The sequence below is a fragment of the Haematobia irritans genome, chromosome 2 (genome assembly GCF_050003625.1).
Source record: "Haematobia irritans isolate KBUSLIRL chromosome 2, ASM5000362v1, whole genome shotgun sequence".
Lineage (NCBI taxonomy): Eukaryota > Metazoa > Arthropoda > Insecta > Diptera > Muscidae > Haematobia > Haematobia irritans.
The window spans coordinates 3,281,411-3,307,898 of record NC_134398.1 but is presented as its reverse complement, the minus strand read 5'-3'; the positions used below and the strand labels follow the sequence as shown (position 1 = coordinate 3,307,898).

General features: G+C 32.5%; 3 protein-coding genes across 13 annotated transcripts in view; 1 reads left to right on the top strand and 2 right to left on the bottom strand.

The window, feature by feature from the left end:
* The first annotated feature begins 1,738 nt into the window (after positions 1–1,738).
* Gpa2 (Glycoprotein hormone alpha 2) lies at positions 1,739–3,705 on the top strand. Of its 5 annotated transcripts, none has more exons than XM_075293118.1 (3): positions 1,739–1,757; positions 2,839–3,339; positions 3,395–3,705. In XM_075293118.1, the coding sequence occupies exons 2-3, from the start codon at positions 3,061–3,063 to the stop codon at positions 3,485–3,487; spliced, it is 372 nt and encodes a 123-aa protein (XP_075149233.1). In that variant the 5' UTR covers positions 1,739–1,757; positions 2,839–3,060; the 3' UTR covers positions 3,488–3,705. The 5 variants fall into 5 exon arrangements, with proteins under 5 accessions (XP_075149233.1, XP_075149234.1, XP_075149232.1 ...); XM_075293119.1 differs by lacking the exon at positions 1,739–1,757 and adding an exon at positions 1,765–1,931 and having other exon boundaries at positions 2,850–3,339; XM_075293117.1 differs by lacking the exon at positions 1,739–1,757 and adding an exon at positions 1,765–1,931.
* On the bottom strand, positions 3,598–16,452 carry CRAT (Carnitine O-Acetyl-Transferase). 5 transcript variants are annotated; one of them, XM_075293113.1, is made up of 7 exons: positions 16,222–16,410; positions 6,648–6,729; positions 5,964–6,578; positions 5,556–5,903; positions 5,391–5,491; positions 4,369–4,617; positions 3,598–4,309 (listed from the first exon to the last, which is right to left on the bottom strand). In XM_075293113.1, exons 2-7 carry the CDS (start codon positions 6,681–6,683, stop codon positions 3,748–3,750), a joined length of 1,911 nt encoding a protein of 636 aa, XP_075149228.1. In that variant the 5' UTR covers positions 6,684–6,729; positions 16,222–16,410; the 3' UTR covers positions 3,598–3,747. The 5 variants fall into 5 exon arrangements, with proteins under 5 accessions (XP_075149228.1, XP_075149229.1, XP_075149224.1 ...); XM_075293114.1 differs by having other exon boundaries at positions 6,648–6,726; XM_075293109.1 differs by lacking the exon at positions 16,222–16,410 and adding an exon at positions 6,795–7,241.
* Positions 16,453–23,321: 6,869 nt separating this feature from the next.
* Positions 23,322–26,488, bottom strand: part of LOC142223245 (scavenger receptor class B member 1) — a 51,713-nt gene continuing 48,546 nt past the window's right edge. For all 3 annotated transcript variants that reach the window (XM_075293108.1, XM_075293106.1, XM_075293107.1), the window contains exons 9-10: positions 25,864–26,421; positions 23,322–24,598 (exon numbers count right to left, since the gene is read on the bottom strand). In XM_075293108.1, the coding sequence (XP_075149223.1) occupies positions 24,449–24,598; positions 25,864–26,421 (708 nt within the window). In that variant the 3' untranslated portion in view covers positions 23,322–24,448. The remainder of the gene's footprint in view (positions 24,599–25,863; positions 26,422–26,488) is intronic.

Below are 26,488 nucleotides of genomic sequence, written 5' to 3'. Positions count from 1 at the left end.
TAAAACCCTTATTTATCAACCGATCGTAACCAAGGTTAGCTAAATGTAATCTTCTATAGCACTAACTGTATGTGCAAAATTTCATCGAAATCGGTTCAAATTTAGATATATTTGCCCCTAATAACCTTATTTTTGACCATAGGGGCCTCATTTATTAACTGATCGCACTCAAATTTTACACAAAGTGACCTTCTGTGGTATCAATCATACCTGCAAAATATTATACAAATTGGTTCAGATTTAGATATAGGTACCATATATATGCATCGCTCGATTTTGTCATATTTGGCCATAATACTCTTTAACCTATGTTATTTATATTTCAAATTTTGATGTACTAGCTGATCATATTTAGACTTACATGTAGCTCTTACATAAATCTATTGCCCTATGTGCAGAAATTTGGATTTATTACCCACAACTAATTGACCGATTTCCTCTTTTTTGATAATGGACTCAATATTAGTGGCATACTAACTCTTTTGGTGCAAAATAAACTATAGCTCCTAATATTAGACATTTCTGCTCAGATTGTGACAAGACACCCATAAACATGTACCCCCCTTTATGTTCTCCAAAACCTATACCAATGATACCCCACAAATGCTTATGTTTACTAATTCAGTAGGGATGGTTTAGGGTATGATATAGTCGGCCCCGCCCGACTTTCGACTTTACTCACTTGTTTTTATTAAGGTGCGTATTATGTTGGGGTTTTGAAGCAACACTCTAAATTAACAGTGCAAAAATGTGTATATATGACGACCACTTTGTTCACCACTGTGGTATAACAATGCTCACTTTCACCATCACTTTGTGATACCATCACCAGCATTACTGACAGGAGATATTCCGCCGACGAAGAAGATTTTTGTATTTGGTCGAAATTGAGATTGAACCCAGCGAAAGCCGGTTTTATTTCCCAATAACTTCTTCTTAAATTCTGGTAATCCGCTTTTCGGGTTCGGCCCGAAATCCTATGGAAATCCACAACCATTGATATTCTTTTCTGGAATCAAGTAGCAAAATGTGATATTCGCAGAAGTGTCGTCCTCTCACCCCTCCTTCCTCCTTCCACAACTCCAAAAATTGGAGAATGAAACGTTATGTTATTGTCACTTAAAAAAGCCTCCCGAGTAAGAGTGTCTATTTTTAAGAGGTTTCATATATATGGAAAAATACCACATATAAAACGCAATGGCTTAGTATGCATTATTATTAATCATACGTTTCATAAGAAGGTTAGTATAACGGCCCATGCTACGTATAAGTAATTGCACATAATATAATAATTATACGCCCTAATGGTAGGAAGTATGGAGACAACCCTATAATAATCTCCCTATGGTCGTTATGGTCGTCACTTATATTGTATTTATATTGCAAAAAATTAAATGTTTTTAATAGTAGTATTATGATTGAGCTCTGGCCGATGTTAAGAATGAGATATAACGTTTGCTCATGTCAAGGCTTATTTACTACTTTCTACGTCGGCGAAAGTAGGGGAGCCATTAAAGAAAAATATTGGAAATAATTTCGCAACTATATTTATACATTCTATTTCGTTTCACTTTCAACAATAACTAATTTTTTTCGAATTTATTCCAAGCCACGTCCTCATCAAATGCACAAACGCACACATACATGTAACTGTAAATAAAGGTAAATGATAAAATTTAGAAAAAATGCAAAAAAAACACTTTCTTCCAACTAAATAAATTACCACAAAAACAGTAATTCCGTATACGCCGTACATTGTAAGTACCGACTGACGCGCAAAATGAAAATTTTATTTATATACACAAAGTATTAAATTAAGTGATCAAGAAAAAAATGTATTGGTTTTAACAACTCTTTGTGAAAATCTCAAAATGTGGAGTTCAATTTAGTTAAATTTTCGCACGACGTAGTTCATTCTTCCTTTTTTCTTTGTAAGTGGTTTCAGCAGAATGTGCCATTCCTACTCGGTCGTAAAAAGAATATCATTGTCATTGAGCCGGATTCGGGAAGCACTCAGTAGAAATTCACCACTGTGGTATCGCAGTAGGAACCCACCGTGGTGAAATGGTTAGCATGCCCGCCTTGCATACATGGGGTCGTGGGTTCAACCCCAGTTTCTACCGAACACCAAAAAGTTTTTCAGCGGTAGATGCTGGTGACATTTCTAAGTGTTTCAAAACTTCTCTAAGTGATTTCCCCGCAATGAGGAACGCCTTTCGGAATCGGCTACAAAAAGTAGGTCCCTTGTCTTGTCATTGAGCTTAACATGTAATCAGGCAGCACTCAATGATAAGAGAGAAGTTCACCACTGTGGTATGGCAATGGACTGAATAGTCAAAGTGAGCCTGATAATATCGAGTTGCCACTATACGTAACCTATCACAGTAGTAGTATACCTAGCTTATATGGGAAATATCTTCAATTATGATTAAATTTTGTGTTAAAAAAGAAAACTCAAAGTTTTTCTTGATGCGTAAGGCTTGAAGCCTTTGGCAATGATTTTTAATATGAAAAACACGCAGCTTATGGTCCATTGCACTACATTTTAACAGATATAAATTGTTATTTATAAATTGTCCTTTTATTTCTCATGGGTAAGGATACGTCGCTTGCAATTTACATATTCCATTTTTCCCTTTCTTTAATCGTTAACTCTATAGAAGACTAGATGAAGAAGTATTTTCTGTAAAAATAGCGAAAGATTAAAATAAGGACATTTAAATGACATTTTCTTTTCTTCGCAAGATGTTCAATGACTATTTTCAATATGAGGACTATTTAAAATTTTAATAATAATGAAGACTTTTTTTCTCAAACGTCACGAATAAAATCATCGAGATCCATTACAGTCACCGTTAAAAATAGTGCGCAGAATCCCTACTCCAGCAACTATACTCTCAGACATAACATAAAAGCTTTGAAATCCTTTAATATACGTGTAGTCGTAGGCAGTTCGAGCATGTGTTAACATAGCTGTCCAGTGTTGAAAGTGACAGTAAGACGGAAGCATTAATCAACGGTCAAAACAAAATTCGAATAAAAATTGCTCTACTATCTACAATGTTGGTTTTGAGAGTTGTATCCTTGGTAATGCTGTTCAGTTTGTTGTGTTACGGCAAAGAGACTTGGCTTAGACCTGGTTGTCATAAAGTGGGAAATACACGGAAAATTTCTATACCAGATTGTGTGGAATTTATGATAACAACAAATGCCTGTAGAGGTTTTTGTGAATCATATGCAGTGCCCTCTATGCCATGGGGAAATACAGGAGGAACATTTAGATCACCTAAACCAGTGGTTTCCGTGGGACAATGTTGCAATATGATGGAATCGCGAGAAGTGAGTATGGGGTAAATCATTGTGAGTTTTAATAAATTAACTCCGTATTATCTAGGTTCAAAAACGTGTACTTTGCATGGATGGTTGGCGTAATGTAACATTTCAGTCTGCTCTTTCCTGCAGTTGTTACCATTGCAAAAAGGATTAAATTTTCAAAAATTACAAAAAAAAAATCAAAGTGACATGAAGTGTAAATAATTGTATAAAAATATAATGTTAGATGAGCCCTTAAGTTTAATTAAAAAGCCGACCACAAAATTTTTGCTGTATAAACTCTAATTTTTTTAATTGTGAACAAAAACTTTAAGGATTTAATTTTAAATAAAGCTACAAAAAAAAAAATACATATATACAAGAATAAAACAAGTTTTTGCTTAATTAAAAGATAAAAAGGATGCAGTCATTTTTTTACAATTTCGCTTTAGGCTTTTCACCAGCACGTTCCAATAATTCACGCATACTAGTCAAAGCCTCGCTAATGGATTTAGCAAATCTCTTGGCACAGGTCTGATCATTTGAATGCCAAGCTGAGCAAGCCAAAATTATGTCAAAATCACGAGGATTGTAGCAGCAACCATAGCCGTCATGAGTTAAAGGACCATAGCACATAAAGGCCTCATTTGGTGAAGCTACTTGCGAAGTGGATACACGGAAATGGGCGCTTTTAACAACACCAGGAGATTGATAGAACTTCGGTATGGGTTTATTATTCTCCAGGGCCATAAGCTTGAGACCCAATAAATGACGATCGACACCACGACCCTGCAAAGCCATGGTAGTGTATTCACGATGTCCATTAACGGCTTTCCTTAATAAATCAACACGAGTTTCATCCGAACACTTAGGATCCATCATAGCTTTAGCAAATGCCATTGATTCATTAGAACAGGAACGAATTGTTTCGGTACGTCCTCCATAATAGATACGTAAATGAGCAGTTTCATATTGGGCCCCGGCACATTTGTGTAACCTATACAAGATTTAATTAGAAATTCTCATTCATGGAATTGGTAATCTCATAGACCTTACTTGTAGAATGCATATTGCAATGCCATTTGTACAAAACTATCTGGAGATAATTTTTGCTTCTTTAGGAAATCTTTACCATAGCCTTTATATTGTAGAACTTCCAGTTGCAGGTCTTCGGCCAATTTGTTGACATTTTTGGCAGCTTCATTAATTTTTTGTTCCAATACCGGTGAGGGTTGATCAAAAGGTAATTTCGAGAAAGTTTCAAAATTATCATTAGCTCCATCTTCAAATTCTTTGGTATTGGGACTAAAGGAGATATAAAAAAATATATTGAAATATTTTGAATCATCAATTAATCAATATTTTAAACAATAAAATTATGAAGGAATTTACAATTAAAATAAGATTAAACATACGACTGTGAACTGAAATCCCAAAATGTTTGTTAAATTTTAATTTATAGAAAATATATAAGAATCTCTTCAGTTTCTTTGTAAGCAGTGTTTTAAAGCTAATCTAAACGTTTTCACAGTGAAACAGCGTTTGGACTCGGAGGTTCCTTGTCATTGGTCTTAACATAGCACTCATTGATAAGATAGAAGTTCACCACCTGATGTACCACTATGGATTGAATATTCTATAAATACCTAACCTAATCTTGTTATCTTGTAATGTAATTTTCGTTATATCCGAGCAAGTGGTGAGTTGAATAGTGCATGTGCGTCTGGCAATTTGTAATTTTAATAAAATTTGATTCAAGATTGAAAATGAAATATATCGGTACTCTATTTCTGATTCTGATACCTTTGTAATGATTCCATATCCGCTGCGTTAGCGTAATTGTCTATTAAAACCTATTCAAGAGTCCTATTCCTGGTCCTTGCTAAAATTAACAGAACATGTATTTGAAGACCATTTAAAAACATATTTTCTAAAAAAAAGAACTCGTTTTGAGCTCTTTATTGGGTCTAAGTAAATAATGAATGTTGCGGGTCCTAGACCAAGGAGATATAAATTTAGTGCTGTGGTAGACAACTTTCTTCTGTAGGATGTAGACCTTTGACAAATACCATACTTACGAAATTTTGTTAATATAATCAGTCATCATGGCAATGGGCTGCCCTTCGGCCGGTGAATGCTCATAACAGAAACCGCTCATACCATTGGGATTGACAACAACCTGTAATATAAAAATTCAACGGACTAGAAATATTTCGCGTACGTAAAATTTGGTAGGATCATACCTGGATAGTTTTATCCATCCAACGATTGCCACTGTTTTTACTGATACCACCGCCATGAATTAATTGCAAGCCCAAAACGTTAAATAATTCCTCCGAATTGAATGGTACAACCTCATCCAAGGAAACAGTGAACAAAGATTGTTGAATCACTTTGACACTGTTGGCATTTGTGGGAGATTTCATCAGTTCGGCATAGGCTGCAGCCCAATTATCCCGAGTATCTGTCGAAAGAACTCCAAATGGAATGCCAGACTTATTTTCAGAGTTTGCAATTTTTTCCAATTGTTCAGCTAATGCTTTGGCATTTACTATAACACCATTCCGATTGTAAACTGGCAATTTGAAGAACTGTGAATTTTGGAAAAATTAGAATTCATTCTAAATATTGTATGCAAAGATATTACTAACATGATTTTTGTACACCACAGCTACATGTTGAGATTTTGGATTATACTCGAGAGCATCTTGTTCCGGTAAGGGAATACGGCATGTGCCATAAACTGCACTAAATTGAGAATTGTCCAACTCATTTTTGCCCATTTTCACAACGGGAACTTTGCCATCATCTACCTCTTTCTTGTATTTGACCAATCCTTGGATTAACTTGGCAGTATACATGTAATATTCAGCAGATGTTTTAAACTTCTGAAGAGGGAAAGTCATACCAGGACTGGAGTAAACAGTAACAGGATCACGGTATGTCAAATAGGCCGATTTCAACCATCTGTGCGCAAGCCAGTTTTCTTGTTCCTCAGCAACCTTTTCTAGAATTTCTTGTAGCTCTGCACCTTCATTCTTCTGAAATTCCAAAGCCATTCTTTTTGTCTCCTCCAATTCAGCTGGAGTCAAATGAGGTTCTGCAGTTTTAAGGAATTTTGGGATAGTCTCCTCCAATTTCAAGGCGGGGAACTTTAATAGGTTCTGTCTTTTATTGCTGTATTGTTGGACATTGGTGGATTGTGTCAGTGGGGCAGCACATAAGGATGCTGACACCTTAGTAGGAGCATATAAGGCATTTTTAGTCTAAAAATAAACAAAAATATATGAAAATTAGTTTTTCGTATCAAAAAGCGATACAATGTAAATTCTTACCAAATTGGTGAGCACTCTACGTGTTAAGATTGGCATGGTGTTGTCCTTATGTTCTTCAAGTACTTCCAATTGGGAGAACCTACTTGGGAGGAAAAGTTTAGCGGTTAAAATTTTAAATTACAAAAAAAGTAATAACCCGAAATTCACCTTTGATTCTTATACATAATCTCGGAGAGAATAAAACAACAAAACGTTTGTAAGCGATTATCGCTTGATTTAGATTAGATCAACAAACTATCTCGTTCCAAACTACAACACTTAACTTTCGCTTATTATGTTAGCAGAGTGTCCGTTCGTTTTACCACCTACTTTCTTCGGAGCAAAAAGTAAAATGACTGAAATGATGTTGCCTTTGGATTGCTTGTCAATCTTAATGGTGGTACCGCTTGTTTTTTTTATCAAAAGAAATGTTAACTTTGTTTATCAAGACATGAAATTGAAAGTCAACCACGTAATCAAAAATAAAACTCCAAACAAGTTCGGAAACTAGTATATTAAGGCGGTGTCGAAGGCACAAAACAACAAAGCTCATGGACGGTTTAAATGGAATACTAGCATCTACAAGCAATGTACGGAACACAAAGTCCAAAGCAATGCAATAACGTATATATGGGGGAACAGATAGATAGTTAATAATAACAACAAGTTGTTCCAGAAGTACTCTTTTAAATACTCTTACTAAGAGAAGGGAAACATGTAAACTCTTTCATAGAGTAATCTCTTTACTAAAATCTCTTTATAGATCGATTAATTGCTTAATTTTGTATAAGACAATTTTGATTTGGGAATGTCTCATTGTCGAAAATTGTCAATAAAGGGGTAAACAGTTTGGAATGTCAAGTTTCAGATACTGGTTGTTTCTTCCGCATACACTTCTTGTAAATATTTTCTCCGAGTAGTGCCTAACTTGGTGGATCACATTGTTCGTATTCGGCTATATGAAGGATGTGTCTTGCAATTGAGAGTAAAGTAAAATCCAGTTATTCTCATTAATATCTTATAAGAGGGACCCTCTTGGTACACACGAACAATTTTTTCTGACTCAATCACGAAATTAATTGATCCAATTAATTTTTTAATTGAAATGTCTTCAATCACAAATTGATAGTTTCAATCACAATTTTAATTGGGCATAAAAAAGATACTTGATTAAATAATTAATTGATTTCATTAGCAAGTTTCAATTAATTTTTTATTTTAATCAATTAAAACTTTAATTTCCATCACTTTTGTTTTATCTGACACCCATTTTCATGAAGCTCCGATAGTGCTTTGTTAGCTAACGAACTTTTATACCGTACGGTGACACATCTGTCATCTTGCTTATACGAGGGCAGTTCGGAAACTTCTTAGCCCAGCACAAACAGCGCGGAATAAACAAAAAAAAAAAGTTAACTGTTTTGGAAACTACCATCTCTGTTATGAACACATGTTAAGTTTTGTTTCGATCTGGCAACTCCTTCACATAGAAACAGGTGTTCAAAAAAGACGCATCCGCAATTTTTTTACAATGGAAAAATTAGAAATGCGTGTTGTCATTAAATATTTACATAAAAATGGTTTATCGGGACAAGAAATTCATAATCATATGGGTGAAAGTGCTCCTTCATATGCAACAGTAAAAAATTGAGTTGCTGAATTTAAACGTGGTCGTACAAGCATTGAAGATGAACCACGTAGTGGACGTCCAAAAACAGCAACAACAACAGAAATTGTAGCCAAAGTACATGATATGGTATTAAATGATCGACGAATAAAAGTGCGTGAAATTGCTAATACATGGGCGTCTCAAATGATCGAGTTCATTTAATTTTGCATGAAGAACTACAGATGAAAAATGTTTCTGCAAGATGGGTGCCGCATTTGTTAACAGTCGATCAAAAACGCATAACATTTAACATTTTTCAAGCTTGTTTGGATCGTTTTAAGCGAAATAAAATGGATTTTAAGCGTCGTTTCATAACTGTTTATGAGACATGGATCCACCACTTACTCCAGAGACAAAAGAACAATCCAAACAATTGACTGAAGCTGGAGGAAATGCCCCAAAGAAGGCCAAAACAATTCAATCGGCTGGTAAGGTTATGGCAACGGTTTTTTGGGACTTCAAAGGTATTTTATTGATTGACTATCTGCAAAATGGTAAAACAATAAATTCAGAGTACTATTGCAACCTTTTGGATCAATTAAATGTACAAATTGGAGAAAAACGTCCTGGCTTACAACACAAAAAAATTATTTTTCATCAAGACAACTCACCAGCGCACAAGAGTGTTTTAACAATGGCTAAAATCAACGAATTAAAGTACGTTATAGCTCCCAGTGACTTTTACTTGTTCCAAAATCTAAAAAAAAATTATTGCTGGCAAGCGTTTTACATCAAATGAAGATGCAATTACAGTTGTAAACCACTATTTTGAAGACCTTGAGGAAAACTATTTCAATCAAGGCATAGAATTGCTAGAAAAGCGTTGGACTTAGTGTATTGAAGTTTCAGGAGATTATATTGAAAAATAAAAATATTTATGAAAAACTAACTATTCTCTTTCATTGATAGGCTAAGAAGTTTCCGAACCGCCCTCGTATATTTCATATGCTAGTTAGGAATTTAACTGCTGAAATTTTTTCAGTTAAAGTTAACTTGCAGTTAAAGGCTAACGGAGCTACATGATAATGTACGTTAGTCTTCCGAGTTTGATACAAAAAGTTGATAGTATCATTTACTTTTTTAATTAAAACTTTAAAAATGTTCAATCATTGACTTAATTAAGTTAATGTTCCTTTCATGATTAAAAAATCAATTGTATCAATTAATTTATTAATTGAAAACATTTCAACTTCAATCAACTTTTTATTTGGAAAAATGTTGGTGATATTTTTTCCTGTGTATGTTCGTGATAAGTAAATAATTCCATTCGGCAGTTTTTAATAACATAAGATAAGAAATACATCTCATGATTAGCCACAGATGGTGAAAATCTATGTTATCAATGTGCTGCCTGCTTCCGTGTTAAGCTCAATGAAAAAGGACTTCATTTGTATAGCCGAGCCCGAAAGGCGTTGAAACTACCAACCCTAGAAATTATCAGAAATGTCGTGCTAATTTATACAGGAAGTAACTGATTACCACTAATCAGCAGAATTTTGGAGTTCAGACTTTTCAGCAGTGTTGCCTAAAAATTGTGGATATACAAAAATGTTTTTTTTTTTTTCAAAATACCTACATATATTAAGTTTTTACCCAAATTAGCAAAAAAATTCTAAATCATTGCAAAAAATTAATATCATTGATGATATTAAAAACAACAGTTTTTAATATCATCTAAAAAAAGTTAAACGATTTATAAAAACTACAATCCTGGACACATGAAACTCATTTCTTGCATTTGTCCATACTATGAGTCTCCTTCTTATTCGTATTGGTTTTTTCCAAAATACCATACATTTGGTTTAGAGCATCTTCAATTGATTTTGCAAAATTCACAGAACTAGTCTCCTTATTCGATTTCCAAGAGGTTACGGCCAAAAACATATCGTCCTTGCGGGGATTATAACAACAACCATAACCATCCTCTGTGCTTGCACCATAACTCATAAAAGCCTTATTTTTAGTGGCCACTTGAGACGTAGCTATACGAAAATGGGTACTCTTGACATAGCCCGGAGATGAATAGAATTTAGGTATGGGTAAATTATTTTCCACGGCCATGAGCTTCAAACCTAAAAGATGACGATCAACACCACGACCCTGTAAGGCCATATTCGTATATTCACGATGACCTTTAACAGCTTGTCTGAGTAATTCAACTCGGGTAACATCATTGGATGCAGGGTTCATCATCGCACGGGCAAATGCGAGTGATTCATTAGAACATGAGCGTATCGTTTCCGTGCGACCACCATAAAAAATTCGCAAATGAGCTGATTCATATTGGGCTGCAGCACATTTATGCAATCTATTGAGGAGATGTAAATAAGTAATTTATTAATGTTTTCAGCTAATTTCCCAAATTGTCTTACTTATAGAAAGCAAGTTGTAATGCCATTTGTATGAAACTATCCGGACTTAATTTCTGTTGTTTTAAAAAATCTTTGCCATAACATTTGTAGTGTAAGACGTGTATATCGAAGTTCTGGGTCAATTTGTCAATGTTTTCCGAAGCCAATTTTAATTTCTCCTGAAGACAAGTAGAAGCTTCGCCGAATTGCAATTTAGAAGCACATGCGTAATTTTCGCTCGATCCATCTTCAAATTCGGAAGCTTGAGGCCTTTTTTTATAGATTACAACGAAAAAGTTCTAGTAGGAGGCAAACAAGACAAATCCAGGAAAAGAGACTTACAAAATTTTTGTTATATATTCAGTCATCAGGGCTATAGGTTGTCCCTCGGCCGGCGAATGTTCATAGCAAAACCCACTCATACCATTGGGATTAACTATTACCTATTGTTTTGCATTTGAAATTGTTAAGCATCTAGTTTACTAGGGTTTTATATTAAACATACTTGAATTGTCTTATCCATCCACCTATTGGCACTATTCTGAGTTGATCCTCCTCCATGTAAAATCTGATCGGCTAAAACATTATATTTGTTACCATCTGTATATGGTACATTTTGATCCAATGATACTGTGAACAAGGACGACTGTATACATTTAAGACTTGGACAATTTCCTTCACCCTTGCTGAGTTCCAAATATGCATTAGCCCAATTTTCCCTTTGATCAGTTGTCAAAATACCAATAGGAATACCAAAAGTTTTTTCAGTTTCTGTTATACGTTTCAGTTGTTCGGCCAAAATGTTTGCATTTAAAATACGTCCATGTTTATTGTAAACAGGAAGTTTATAGAACTAAAAAAATGAATTCTATTAGTAATTGAGTTTTCGATTTAATTTTTTTTTTACTTTTATTTTTTTAACTTAATTTATTTTTAATTTAATGACATGAAATTAAGGTGGCAACTCTGATTATAATTAGTTTGCCCGAAGTGTTCTTCAAACGTAGTATGTACACGGACGAATAAGATTGTTTTTCATATGTTTGGGTGTAAAAATTATATGTTTGGAACCCATATTTTTTAACACATTTATAACATGTTTTGCGACATCTATGTTAATATGTTAGAACATATTATGTTTGAGACATAATATTTTTGAAAATATAATATGTTTGGATGCAAGCATATATTAATTTCGAAATAGCCTATAAACATATATGTGTTTAGAAACAGAGACCTAGAGATTAAGCAGCAAGAAAAAGAATGGAAGTAACCCATTGACGTCTTAAAAATGTATATATACAAAAAAAAAATCATTAATTTTTTTTACTACACCCTCAAAAAAAATCGCTTCTTTAACATATGTTCCAAACATATTTTGCAGGAAGTACATATATATTTGGATACTGGCGAAACATTAATATGTTTGTTTTATGTGAACATATTATATGTTTGGAAGCATTTTGAGCCCAAAAAATATTATATGCTTGGAAGAATTTTTCCCAAAGACGATTGTGCTCATTGCCTAACATACTTGTAATTTTCGCTTCCACGAAATATTTTAGTTCTTGGCACCTTTTTCTGTAATACAAATAATGTTGAAGAAATTATTCACTTTTATATATTTTTTAAATTTTACCTTTCGCCTGCACGGAGAATCGAACCGAGAACCATACAGTTTGTAAGCCAACCCACTATCCACTGGGCTACGTAGCTGTTATGGTCACCAGCAGATAATTATCGTTATAAGTTACATTTATATAGCATAGTTTGCAGCGCCCACGAGCCTATGCAAACATAACATTGTTTAACAGAAACATACATTTGTTTGCCACGTGGAGCAGTGGTTAGCATGTCTGCCTTGCATGCAAAGGGTCGTGGGTTCAATCCCTGCTCCGACCGAACACTTTTCTTTTTTTTTAATTTACACATTTATATTTATACTATATTAAATTTTTATAATGAAACTTCGAAATGTGGGTTATTAAAGATTTATAGTCAGTAACAGTGCTTGATATAAACGAAATTGATAAAATATTATGTTTTTATTGCAAAAATAACAATTTTGTAACAAAACACTGTTTTTGGTACAAAACTTTAAAATTTGTAAGGAATTCAAAGAAGAACGTGGAGTCGAGTATAAATATACATATATAATTTTATAATATAAACATACATTTATTTAGGCGTGAACAGTTTTTTACTAGCATTTAACACCATCGCTCTAAAATACCTTTTATTTTTCTTTAAAAATTCATAAATAAAAAATTCATAAAAATAAACTTTTTAAATTGTTTTAGCTGCAAAACTCGAACTTAATGCCCGCTTTTATATTTGAAGGTGTCCGTCAACTCCTCGTGGACTACTTATTAATAAAGAGGAACTAAACTTTGTTTTTATACATTTTACTGTGTAATTTTTCACTATTTCCTCCTTATTTCATTTTACTGTCCCAACTCTAAAAAGAGTATAGTGCCCTTTCGTTATTTTTATGAAGACCCCTGATTTCTATTCTCCTGGTTCCGAATGTCTATTCTTTTTATTCAAATTAAATAATATTAAGACTTAAGCATATCAAATTTTTGGCCTTATCATAAAACAGTTTTCCGAAACAACATACAAGCGGTTTCACAGAAATTGTTCTCTTTTGATTCTTTCACTGTGTTATGTTGATATCTTTCGTCAACTCTCCCGGTTTCCATCTCTATTTCTTTCTGTATACTCTCTGTCGCTTTGAATAAAATATCACAACATATGTATGTTTAGTCGAAATTTGTAAATTTATATATGTTTGCATTCACACATATGATTTTTATGAAACATTCATGTCCCAAACATAATATATTCTAACATATTAACATAGATGTCCCAAACATTTAGTGTTAGTTTAGGAACATTACATGTTTGCACTTAAATATATTGTGTTTTAAAATTGTGCCCGAAACACATTTTGTTTATATCGGAACATATGAAAAACATATTTTTCTAAGAGTGTAGTATATACCTAAGGTGAAACATAACATGTTTGAATAATACAAACAATATTTTGTTTGGACCAATCCTGTTAATGTATATGCTTGAAGCAAAATGTGTTTGGGGTATATGTTACAGAAGCGATTTATTTTTTTGAGGGTATAGTCTTTAGTTTTCTAACGGTAACAAATACCTTCCGTTCGAAAATTGGCAGCAAAATTACACTGAAAAAAAGCATGCACGGTTCCAAAGATTTTGTCTTTACACAAATGATTTTGGAATTGATTCTGAGTCAAAGAAGCGGAGAACTGAAGTAAGGACACTTTCTCTTTTAAATTTTAGTTTTGCGTACTTGATTGTAGGAAACACTTTATGATCTGAAAGTCAATTAAAACATGTTAACGACAACATAAGATTCCAAATTCAGAAATGATGCTATATTTCAATTAAAAAACGTCTTTTAAGTAAAGGGTTGAAAAACATATCATATTTTTTAATGCTCTTTTGCTTTGTAGTCAAAAGTGACCAAGTCAACAAATTTATAGATGATTTCATCAATCTTGACGAATTTTTCTGAATTATTAAAGCCAAGTTGACCTTAGTCAAACAAAAAATTTGGTTCATGTGTATTCTAATATTTTGCGTACAATCACTTAAGTATAAGGCCAACACGACTTCATTGAAAAGTTTACTGACTTTTAGACAAGGAAAAAACTTTATATCGTCTTCTATGCTAAGTAAATTTCGCAATCGGAATTTCAGGACATGAAATCTTTGGACTCACAACAATATTTATTTATTATTATATTCAACAAAAATGGTATAGGTAACTACCGTCTAACCGGAATTTTAAATATGGTATTATAATTTTACGACACTAGCTCTACAGGCTTTCTTTAAAGAATTAGTGAATAGTGATAACTAAATCTACCCTTCTTATGTTATATCATGCCGGGTTGATTCACTATCTCTACTGAATACCACCGATTTTAACATGTATATATGTATACTATATAGCTGTGGAGAAATTTTCAATAATTACGTGATTTTTATATATTACGGCTACGTGTTGCGATGTAGGATTATATTCTATATCATCAACTTCGTTTAATGGTATACGACTGGTTCCATAGACAAGTCCAAACTGAGAATTATCCAATTCAAATTTACCCATTTTTACTATGGGCATTAAACCATCATCCACTCGTTTCTTGAACTTGATCATTGCCATTATTAGTTTGGCCGTATAAGAGATGTACTCATCGAAATTCTTAAAACTTATCAATGGAAACGTCATTCCTGGACTTGAATAAATTGTTACTGGATCACGATAACCCAAATAAGCCGTTTTCATCCATCTAGGAGCTAACCAATTTTCCTCACACTTAGCCAATTGTTCTAAAATTTTTTGCAATTCCGCTCCTTCGTTACATACAAATTCTGCTGCCATTTCTTCAGTTTGTTCGTATTCTTGATCCGATAATAATGGTTGAACACTTTTCAAAAATTTTGGCATAGTTTCTTCCAATTTTAAGGCTGGAAATCTTAGTAGTTTTTGCTTTTTTGTTTGTTTGCCAGAATTACTGTTTCTACGAGTAGACTGACATAAGGGACTATTGATAAAAATTGGGGGAATTTTGGTCAGCCCATTTAAGGCTTGGTAAATCTAAGAATATATTATTTAGTCATACTTGTATAAATATTTTTTGTACCCACATTATACATACCAAATATTTTGAAATTCTTTGGTTAGTAATATTCATATTAGATTTGATTAGGTTTCGTAATGGGGGATTTTCTGCACAGAAAAAAGTCGAAGAATTAATTGAGTTTTAGTTTATTTTCACAAATTGTAAAAAACTTTCCCCCGTGCCCAATTACATTTTCTCAAAAAATGTATGAACTAAACGTGGGTATAAATATCAATGGCCTTATAGATAAGTTCAAAGATAACTGAAGAAGTAGAAGAAATTTTTGCCTACACATCATAAAAAAGTAATGATTTGGCGCAAATGATTTTTTCTTTAATTTGAGTTTATTTTTGTTTTTAGCCAAAAATTTCAATAAATTATTGATCTCAAAAAATGGAATACATTACATTTTGGTTAAATTTTCGCATGATGTACTTTATAATAATTTCATTTATTTTTATTTTAAATCATTTGAATAGTTAAAATTGCAATGAATACAAATTGAAATAGTCAAATCAATAAAAATATTGCTATATAGGGTATTTCAAATTGTTGTCAACATAAACCACTGTTTAACTGGTGACTCTTGCTCACACAATTGCTTTATGCTTCATATGAACACATATATTTATTTCCCTTCTTTTGGTTTGGAAGATTGGGGAGGGGTGAGAAGGGCCTACGGTTTATTGAATAGTACAAAAAACCGAAAGAGAGTCAACGTTATGGGTGATTGTATATGTCATGAGCGTAAATCTTAATTGGGGAAGGTAATGGGAGCCAAAATGATCTAAATGTAAGCAAACCAAAGCAAGAGAATTATCCTCTCTTCCAAAATCCATTTGCTCTCTTGTATTTTGGAAATATTTTTTTCCATTGAATGACTACAAATGCCGGACAAATTAAATAATTACCTTTAAAATACGAATCACTTCAGTTTAATGCAAATCTTAACAAATTCTTTTAAAATTTTCAAAATGCTCTATGAAAAACGATTCCGTTGACACAAAAAAAATTGAAAAGTCGTTGTTATTTTTATTTAGAATTGACACAATTATTAAAGAGCACTGCTTTTCTGTTGTTTATTCGACATTTCTTTACATCATAGATTAACTAGACTATAAGATACAGCTTTGTGCTGTGGAAATCAAAGACAATAAACTTGAGGAAGATAGGAAATTGGCTTGCGTCATACCAAATGTTGCATTTACCATGTTAGTTCAATACATGTTTGTAATCTTTTAGTTGTCTTTCGTTTTTATTTTTTAAATGAAAAATTTTATTTTCTTAATGAAACAATGCTAAATTTTAGCCAACAACAAAATAAATTACATTTTCCCCTTTATGGAAATTTATTTCGTGCACTTAATTTCTTTTTATTTGCATTTTAATGCTATGTCAATACTTGTCGTATACGCGTTTGGCTCGAGTATTAAACTAATGTGGTAAATGGTTTGATGTGCTCAGTAGCCAATCTCCCATCTTCCTCTTCTATAATCTTTGGTGGAAATGAGAGAACAGCTGTCAAACTTGTTGGGGGCGCTAGTGTACACCATTAAACTCTCTTTGCGCAATTTTAAAGCCAGCGCAGAACAGCGCGGCGTAGATAAATACCATAGCGTACATGGACGTAACATTCGAATCAATGGGTGTACATACAAAATGAATATTCAAAAAATTTTCACTTCAGTTTGGACAAGGATAATCATAGTAAGTATTAATTATTTTTCCTGTTTTAATTAGTTTTTTGCAATTAATTGACATCATGGTTCGTGTTTGTGTTTTCAATTGTAAAAATCCCAAACATCTTTATGGATTTCCCAAAGATCCAGAGGAGAAGATGAATTGGTGTGAAATCTTAGGACTTAATGCCAACCTGATACGACCAAACAACAAATTATGCGAAAAACATTTCGATCCAAAATATGTGGGCCAAAAGAATTTGAAGAAGTCTTTAGTTCCACCAGGTAAGTACATATTAAGTTTCTAATTTGTGTAAAAATGTAAAAGTATTATACCTACTTACTTGTGTAAAAGATTTATGCGTATATGCGAGTATTATTCTGATTTGTTTCAAAATTTGCACAGGAAGTCCAATTAATAGTATATTCAAATGTGCCAATTTTGATCGAAAATGGTTCAGATTTTGATATTGCCCACATATACATATATATCTTTCGTCCGATATGCACTCATATGACCTCAGAAGCTAGAGAAGTCCATTTATTTATGTGGGATGCAAACCATAAAATTCTTATTATGGCAGTTTATCTACACCAAAAAAAAAAAAAAAAAAAATAATAAAGCACAAATTTTACTTAATAGAAATAAAATGTCTAAACTAAGTCACTTTTTCTGGGTAATCGAAACAGGCTTCTCTTTTATAATTTACGTACTACTAGTTACTACTTTTACTAGTTTTTACTCGACAAATTCTTTCGAGTAAAAGTTGTAGATATGTCATGACAAAAATAATTATTTGTTTTCAAATTTTCCAAACTAAAGTAGTTCCAAATCGCTTGTTTTTGGAAATAAATCTGTAACTTTTTAATGGATTAAGATATCATCATAATTTTTTCTTTGTGCCAAAGCTGAAATGTTTTTCTCTATATTTAGAGGTTTGTAGGTCCCTAGTGGATTCACGGGCTGGTCTATAGACGTTGGAAGTTGGACACCTCGGATGTATGCAATTTAGTTTTACTTGGCAAACGCGCAATTATGCACCGATTTTCATGATTTTTGCTTTGCTGGATAGAACTTATAAACTACCATAAAAAGATTGTGTATGTGCGCGAATATATCTAATATTTGCGAGATAGGGCCTTACAATTTATTTTTTTTTTTGCAAAATTTGAACAAAGTGGGGTCTGCATTTTGAGTCTAGAAGGACTACATTCCTTATAAAATTTTACGTATTCTGGAGGAAAATTTTGTGCACCTTTGTGCTTTAGATTTAACGTGTAGACTCCACAATTTGGAATTTCAAAACAATGCCGAACCAATACCACTTGTTTCGAAAAAAGTACCAAAACATTGACCGACTCACACCAAATTCGGCACACCCTTTAATGGACCAAAAGTACCTCTACGTTTTGAATTTCATGCAAATCGGATGAAAGTTTTAATGTCTATGTCATGAAGACCCCAATTCGGAGGTCGGTTCATATGGAAGCAAAATCGAAACTTAGGCCGAAGTAGTCCCATCTTCAAAATTGACCTGCATGTAGAAAAAAAGTGTCTGTTAAAATTTCAGCACTATAGGTTCATTATTGAAGGAAGTAGCCTGATTACAACAGATAGCCAGACAGAGAGACATCGTCTTATAATTTCTCCCTGATCAAGACTATATATACTTTCTATAGTCAGAATTCGTTATTTGTATGTGTTACAAACAGAATGAAAAACCCCACCTTATAAGATACTGATAATATGCGCTATTACTCTACTTTATGGCCCAGAGTCTTACTTTGATTAAAAATTTTGCAAAAGGAGTACTTTTTATAACAAAGTAAAAACCATAGCTTCTTTCTATCGTAATAAGGATTTCAAAGTTTCCTGCAAAAAATCTGCCATTTGTCAAAAACAAATTTCGATATAAAAGTATTTAATTTACCTACATGTTTTGAAAATATTTATTCAAATCACAATGTTTCTTTTGTTTTTTATTTGACATTTTTAAAATTTTTACTATATTTTCGTTCCGGTACATTTAACAAATATAGAAATCTGAGAGGATTTTCAATATTTCTCTCTTTTACTACTTTTTGCTACGAGTAAAGTAAAGGAACACACCTAATATATATTTTCAGTCTTTATATACTAATACAAATAAATGTTTAAAGTAATTCGTGTAGATGTGGATCCATTCAAAATGGCCACAACGGATCAATGGCGTGATATTCCAAATTGCGCAGAAGTTACAAATTCGCAATTTCTGAAAGAAGACTTTATCAAAAAAGGACAACCTCACTCAAAGCATCACCGAATGATGTACAATATTCCGTCCAAGTACAAAACTCATGCCAAAATCAAAACTCATGCCAAACTCAAAACTCATACCAAACTCAAAATTCTACCCAAACTCAAAATTGTACCCAATCTCAAAATTCTACCCAAACTCAAAATTCTTCCCAATCTCAAAATTCTACCCAATCTCAAAATTCTACCCAAACTCAAAATTCTACCCAATCTCAAAATTCTACCCAATCTCAAAATTCTACCCTAACTCAAAATTCTACCCAATCTCAAAATTCTACCCAATCTCAAAATTCTACCCAATCTCAAAATTCTACCCAATCTCAAAATTCTACCCTAACTCAAAATTCTACCCAATCTCAAAATTCTACCCAATCTCAAAATTCCGTTTATCTATGTTATCTATGACTCTGTATAGTGCCATATTAGTTCGATTCGAATTTTCGGGGATACTCAGTTAAAGAGAATGGGGGATTTCCATATGCGTTTTGGGAAAATGGTATTTATGTGAAAGCTGAATGTTGTCAAATATGCTAGTGTGCTAATGATTGTCCGTTACATTCAAATATAGTTGAAATTATTTAAACCCCCTCCCTCACTACCAAATTAAAATTAGCAAAAAATTAAAAACAAGTAAGTAAAGTCTAAAGTCGGGCGGGGCCGACTATATTATATCCTTCACCCCTATGTAGGCCAAAATTTGTGTTACCATCTCAACTACTTCACATTTGCTGGAAGCTATATAAAGGAGACAATTTTTTTCTTCTACAAAATCTCTAGAATTAAAATTTAAATCGGCTAACGCTATCCAGTTAATTGGAGGAAACTTCCATTGAAAATGGGTCTAAAATGTGTAACAGTCTACCCCAATTCTGGTGTACGTATATATATGAGAGCTACATATATATAATCTGAACCGATTTCGACTAAATTTGACATGTATAGTTAGAATAATAATTCTGCTATCTATGCAAAATTTCACGTATATGGGAGTATAACTTTGGCCCCCCTGGTCATATGAGTGCAAATCGGACGGAAGATATATATGGGAGCCATATCTAAATCTGAACCGATTTCAACCAAATTTGGCACAATTACCGATAGTACTAAACGTACTCCTATATATATATATATATATATATATATATATATATATATATATATATATATATATATATATATATATATATATATATATATATATATATATATATATATATATATATATATATATATATATATATATATATATATATATATATATATATATATATATATATATATATATATATATATATATATATATATATATATATATATATATGTCCGTCTGTCTGTCGTCCGTCTGTCTGTATATGTAATTTTGTGCACAAAGTACAGCTCGTAATTTAAGTCCGATCGTCCTCAAATTTGGCATAGGACCGTTTCTTGGGACAGAGACAATCGCTATTGGTTTTGGAAAAAATCGGTTCAGATTTAGATATAGCTCTTATATATATATATATATATATATATATATATATATATATATATATATATTTATATATATATATATATATATATATATATATATATATATATATATATATATATATATATATATATATATATATATATATATATATATATATATATATATATATATATATATATATATATATATATATATATATATATATATATATATATATATATATATATATATATATATATATATATATATATATATATAAGAGCTATATCTAAATCTGAACCGATTTTAACAAAATTTGACACACTTAACGATACTAATAAACGTACCCCTTGTGCAAAATTTGAAGCAAATCACGGCAAAACTCTGGCTTTTGTGGCCATATAAGTTCAAATCGGACGAAAGATATATATGGGAGCTATATCTAAATTTGAACCGATTTCAATAAAATTTACCAAGCATTGGTAGAACGTCAATTCTACCCTCTGTGCAAAATTTCACGAACATCGGTAGTAAACTTTGGCCTCTGTGGTCATATGAGTCTAAATCGGACGAAAGATATATATGGGAGCTATATCTAAATCTGAACCGATTTGGCTGATATTTTGCAAGATTTTCGAGATTCATAAAATATTTGGATGTACGGTATTTCAAGAAAATCGGTTGATAAACACGCTAACTATGACCAAATCGGGGATAAATATATATGGCAGCTATATCTTAATCTGAACCGATTTTTTCCAAAACCAATAGCGATTGTCTCTGTCCCAAGAAACGGTCCTATGCCAAATTTGAGGACGATCGGACTTACATTACGAGCTGTACTTTGTGCACAAAATTACATATACAGACAGACGGACGACAGACAGACGGACATCGCTAAATCGACTCAGAATTTAATTCTAAGCCGATCGGTATACTAAAAGATGGGTCTATGACCACTATTTCTTGGCGTTACATACAAATGCACAAACTTACTATACCCTGTACCACAGTAGTGATGAAGGGTATAAAAACGTAATTTATCGACACACCTGCTACTACTGCTTATTGAACGTTTTTCAGAAATCAACGACAGCCATGCCGACAAGATACGTAAAGTAGAAAATGACATATAACTCTGAGGCAGTATTTTCCTCAGTTTTGTTCAGTTGCAAGTACTTAAAGAATTTTCTTCCACAAAACCAACAAACCGCTCAACCTGAATACGTCCATGGAACACTAAAGTAATCAACACTCGATGTGAATCAACATCACAGAGCCGCTCAACCTGGCAGCAACCAGGGAACAAAATTACGCAAACCGTCGCTCAATGTGGAATACCCCCCACAGAGCCGCTCAACCTAGTAATAACCAGGGAACAAAATCCAAACTCCATCAACCTGGAATACATGCAGGAAGCAAACTTTGCTCATCCTGCCCAATTCCAATTGAACAACCAATGTTATATTTACGACCTCACCATAAGTGCATGAAACCAAAACAATTCATTCCAATTCGGGTATAAGACTTCACGGTTTCTTTGTTGTTCCATAATAGACAAATGCGAGTTGGTATTACCCAATAGCTCTAATGCGTCTTAACTTCAGCAATATACCCAGTAACATCATTAATCTGTGGATCCTTTACGCCGCACATTAACCAGAGATATATATCAGCTTCATATTTTTGCACAGGGAAAATACCTGGCTAGTATTTACTTGAATTTCTTCTATGGCAGTTCCCTCTCGTTTGTACCCGCAAAACATTATGATGCTGCTTCTTATAACGTAAAACAGCGTTAAATACCGTAGCTTTTTCTCCCAATTAAATAAATACTTAACAAGCTCCACATTTACAATCCATTCACGAAGCGAAACTGAATCCGGACGAGATGGGCTAAATATAGGGACTAGTCTTCCGCATTCCTCAATGTCACACCACACAACCACCGATGGAGCCGCAAAGACTATCGACTCTTCGTCGGAGATACGCTACTGCTTTTAGATTTCCTTATAATTTTTAATTCGTTGCGCGCAAATATATTCCATTTTGCAATTTTTCCTTTTGTAAAAAATGTATATGAATTTGGCATGTACTACAAAGTTTTTCAAAATTTTATAGGCTACATTTCTTCCCATGACTGTTTGGTAAAATTTTCAACAGTTCAGGAGCTGTAATCGAAAAACCGAAAAAATTGGTGATAAAAGTGGTATTTTATCGACATTTTTGCGATTTTGAACATGAAGAATATTTTCCGACTTAATATATTCAGCATTTTTGTTGGCCGAGTCAAGAGCTACAACTTTGCTTAATATCTCAAAAATGAATTCACAATTTTTTTTGAGCTATGGCCATACGAAAATTGCAAAAAAGTGCCCAATATCGAATTTGGCGACACAATTTTAGAGGCTCATAAAAGACAAACGGCAACCAATCTGGCAAAATCCAGAAATTGCTTTTCTCCTCTCATCGAGTACTTTCGGCTGGGATAAGTGATTTTTTGTTTGGAGACAAAAAGTTGAATTTTGCGTCACAGTGTTATTAAATAGTCGAGTATATAAAATCTTTGAAATGACACAACAAACATAAAATTTTATCATTTTATTTTCATATATATATATATTTGAAAATTTCTATATTGTTTTTATAAATACTTATTATTTTACCATCCACTTATAATATCAATATGTATGTATAATTATGGAATTTAATGTAAAATAATTTTGCCCAAAGGCCGCTATGTAATACTGAGTGTTGTAAAAAAGATGCTGAAATATATAAAATAAATCATTATGTATTTTTCTTTTGTTGACTTAAGAAATGAAATTCATAACACTTTCTGTAGCTGTAATCTAAACTAAAGTGTATGCTATAATTCTTCTTCGCATCTCCATGTTACAACATTCAGCGGTTTTCAATGTTTTATACAAAAAAGGAAATTATCATAATTTTAACAATTTTCATAAAATGAATAAATTTTTAAAAATTGACAGTTTTCTTTTTGTCCTTTAACAAGAAATTAAAAAAAAAATCACAAGATTGTTGTAGATTTTTCTTCAATCTGCAACCTATTATAACTTTCTGATCGAATCTTCTGTTTGAGAATTTGTTTAAAATTTAAATTAGAAAAAGAAAACATTTGGTTGAAACCTCACAGAGGCGGTATTGGACTAAAAAACTATATAAAATAAATCTAAGTGCTAATGGATGAGTAGATGAGAGTGGATTCTATTCCACTTGGATTAATGGATAATTTACATTAAACTTAATTAATTCTACATTTAAATAATTACTACGATGACAATGATGGATTTCTCTGATGCGGGCATGAGGGGAATGAAAAATCGAAATCTAAGTTAACCATTAAAAAAAAACCATGATCATGATTGCGAATGAATAAAATTAATATCCCATAAATCCATATGATGGAAGAAGACCAATGGCGTACTTCTTCCTTTGTTGCCAACGATTAACTTCTATATCGACTTGTTTCTTTCTATCACAGTTGTTTTTTTGCTTCTTGTTTTGTTCGAAAATCGATAGTTTTGTGTTTGGTGCGTTTTCAATTAAAGATGGTGAGGTGTGAGGCTATCCCCATAGATAACGTAACTCATCATGATTCGATGAATACATATGGATATACGACTTAATTAATCTCCACGGTGTATGTTTTGCTTTTCCAAATAAACCAGTTTAGTTAGCTTTTGAATACTTTATGTAGTGGACTTGGAAGATTCTGTATGATTGCTGCTATTGTTGATTATATTCGATGGGTCTATGGGATTCTGTCGGCCCTGGGCAGCAGGAGTCTTTTCATGTAAACTTGCAGTAGAATTTCCAAAATCAGCTATACTAGTACCAGTCTGAAAAGATATGCACATAAAAAATACCATACATAATTAATGGGATTGAATGTGCTAATTTTTCGTCTATCAAATGAGTGAATTTAGTATGAATGTTTGTTTTTTTATTTAATATAAAATTATGCACACTCACGATTCTATCAATAAAATACAAAGCTAAAGATTATGAAATAGGAACGCGTGCGCTAAAAGACAAATGCCAATAAAACTTTTATTGGGACCATCTTCATTGTTTAAATATTCAAAGTATTATTGTAAATTCTATTGAGAAACTATTGAAGAAAAAACAACAAAAATATGTATTTGTGTAGAACCTAACATGCGTATTCGAATTCTTATAAATTTAGGTACATATATATTGTATATAGTGGGTATTTCCAATTAATTTGAATATTTGCAAAAAAAAAACAGGAATTTAAATTGAAACTAAAGAAATTGTGTTAAATCGTGGCATAACAAAATAGTGTATTTATGGTGTTTATATTGGTAATCAAAACATTTTCAGAAGAATATGACCTCGAGCCTATAATAAAATCGAAAATTAGGACATCGATGATTAGGATATCTCTTGGCAAGAGAAAAAAAAAAATAAAAATATTCAAAGACAATTTACATTTAATTTAGATGTGGCACTAAAAAATATCAAATTGACCCATTGCCGGCGCTTCGCCGCATATTCACTTTCGTGTAGCGTGTGATAGCTTCGTCGGTCGTTTGAAGGCCATACTTCGTGCTAAAGGTAACCAATTCGAACAAATCTAAACTGATCCTTTGAAGCTTTTATCGACATTGTTTGGTTTTGAGCAATAATTTTTTTTTAATAAAGTGCTTTACTTTGTTGAATTAAATATCAGCCACTATGTGTTTTCCACTTTTATTTTCTGTCAGAAAATTGACAAAATAAAATACGATTTTAACATAAAAATGTTTTTATGGTATCAGTCAGATAAGTTTTACTATGCACTATATCGGTGTCAGGTACTCTGTTGTGTGCTCCTCTAATATTTGAGATTTTAAATGGAATAAGGAGTCTAATCTCCATCGCATTAATTATTTTTAATATTTATTGGTTTATATACAAACAAGCTTTTGTTTGCCTTAAGCAATTTAAAAAAAAAATCTTCTAAGAGTCAATGGTGAAACAATGAAATCATTTGACTTTGTGAGAAATAAAAAAAAGCTATTTTTAGTTCTTTGCTTTGGATCTGCATTATTTTCAATTTATGATAATTTATCGAATTTTAGACTTTGTTTTGAATACTTACATTATGTTCTTCCTCATCGGAACCTAGTAGATTGATATCATTGTTCGTGGTATCATCATCTTCTGAGCACGAGGATGACGAATTGCGACTCAAAGTAAATGTCGCTGTTTCACTTTCATTATCTTCCTCACCACTACTACTCTCACTGCCGGATGAAATAGCTGGTTCCATTTCCAAAGCATAAGAATCGCGCTTTATTTCCAATTGTCTATGTGTCGGTTTTAACTCTGTATACAAATCGTCGGCTTCATGGCACTTGTTACTTAGTATAATTTTTGGATTGGATTTTTCATTTGAATGTAGCAGTTTCATTTCACAAGGATTATATACACCATTCGTGGCCACTTGCAAGAGATTAGCTTTGCCATAACACATATCTACATTTTGACCATTTCGGGCCATTGTTGTTAATCTTAAGGTGGCACGAGTTATAGCATATACCAATAATGCAAATCCTGACACTAAAGCTCCCCAGAAACCAAACACTTCCAGATGGGGTAAAATATTCAAATAGAAATTGAATCTTGAATCCAATTGTTCGGGTAATTCGGGCAATGTCTGTAATGATAGAAATTCTGGATCTTAGCAAGATATTCGAAGATATAGCATTGAATGCAGAATACTT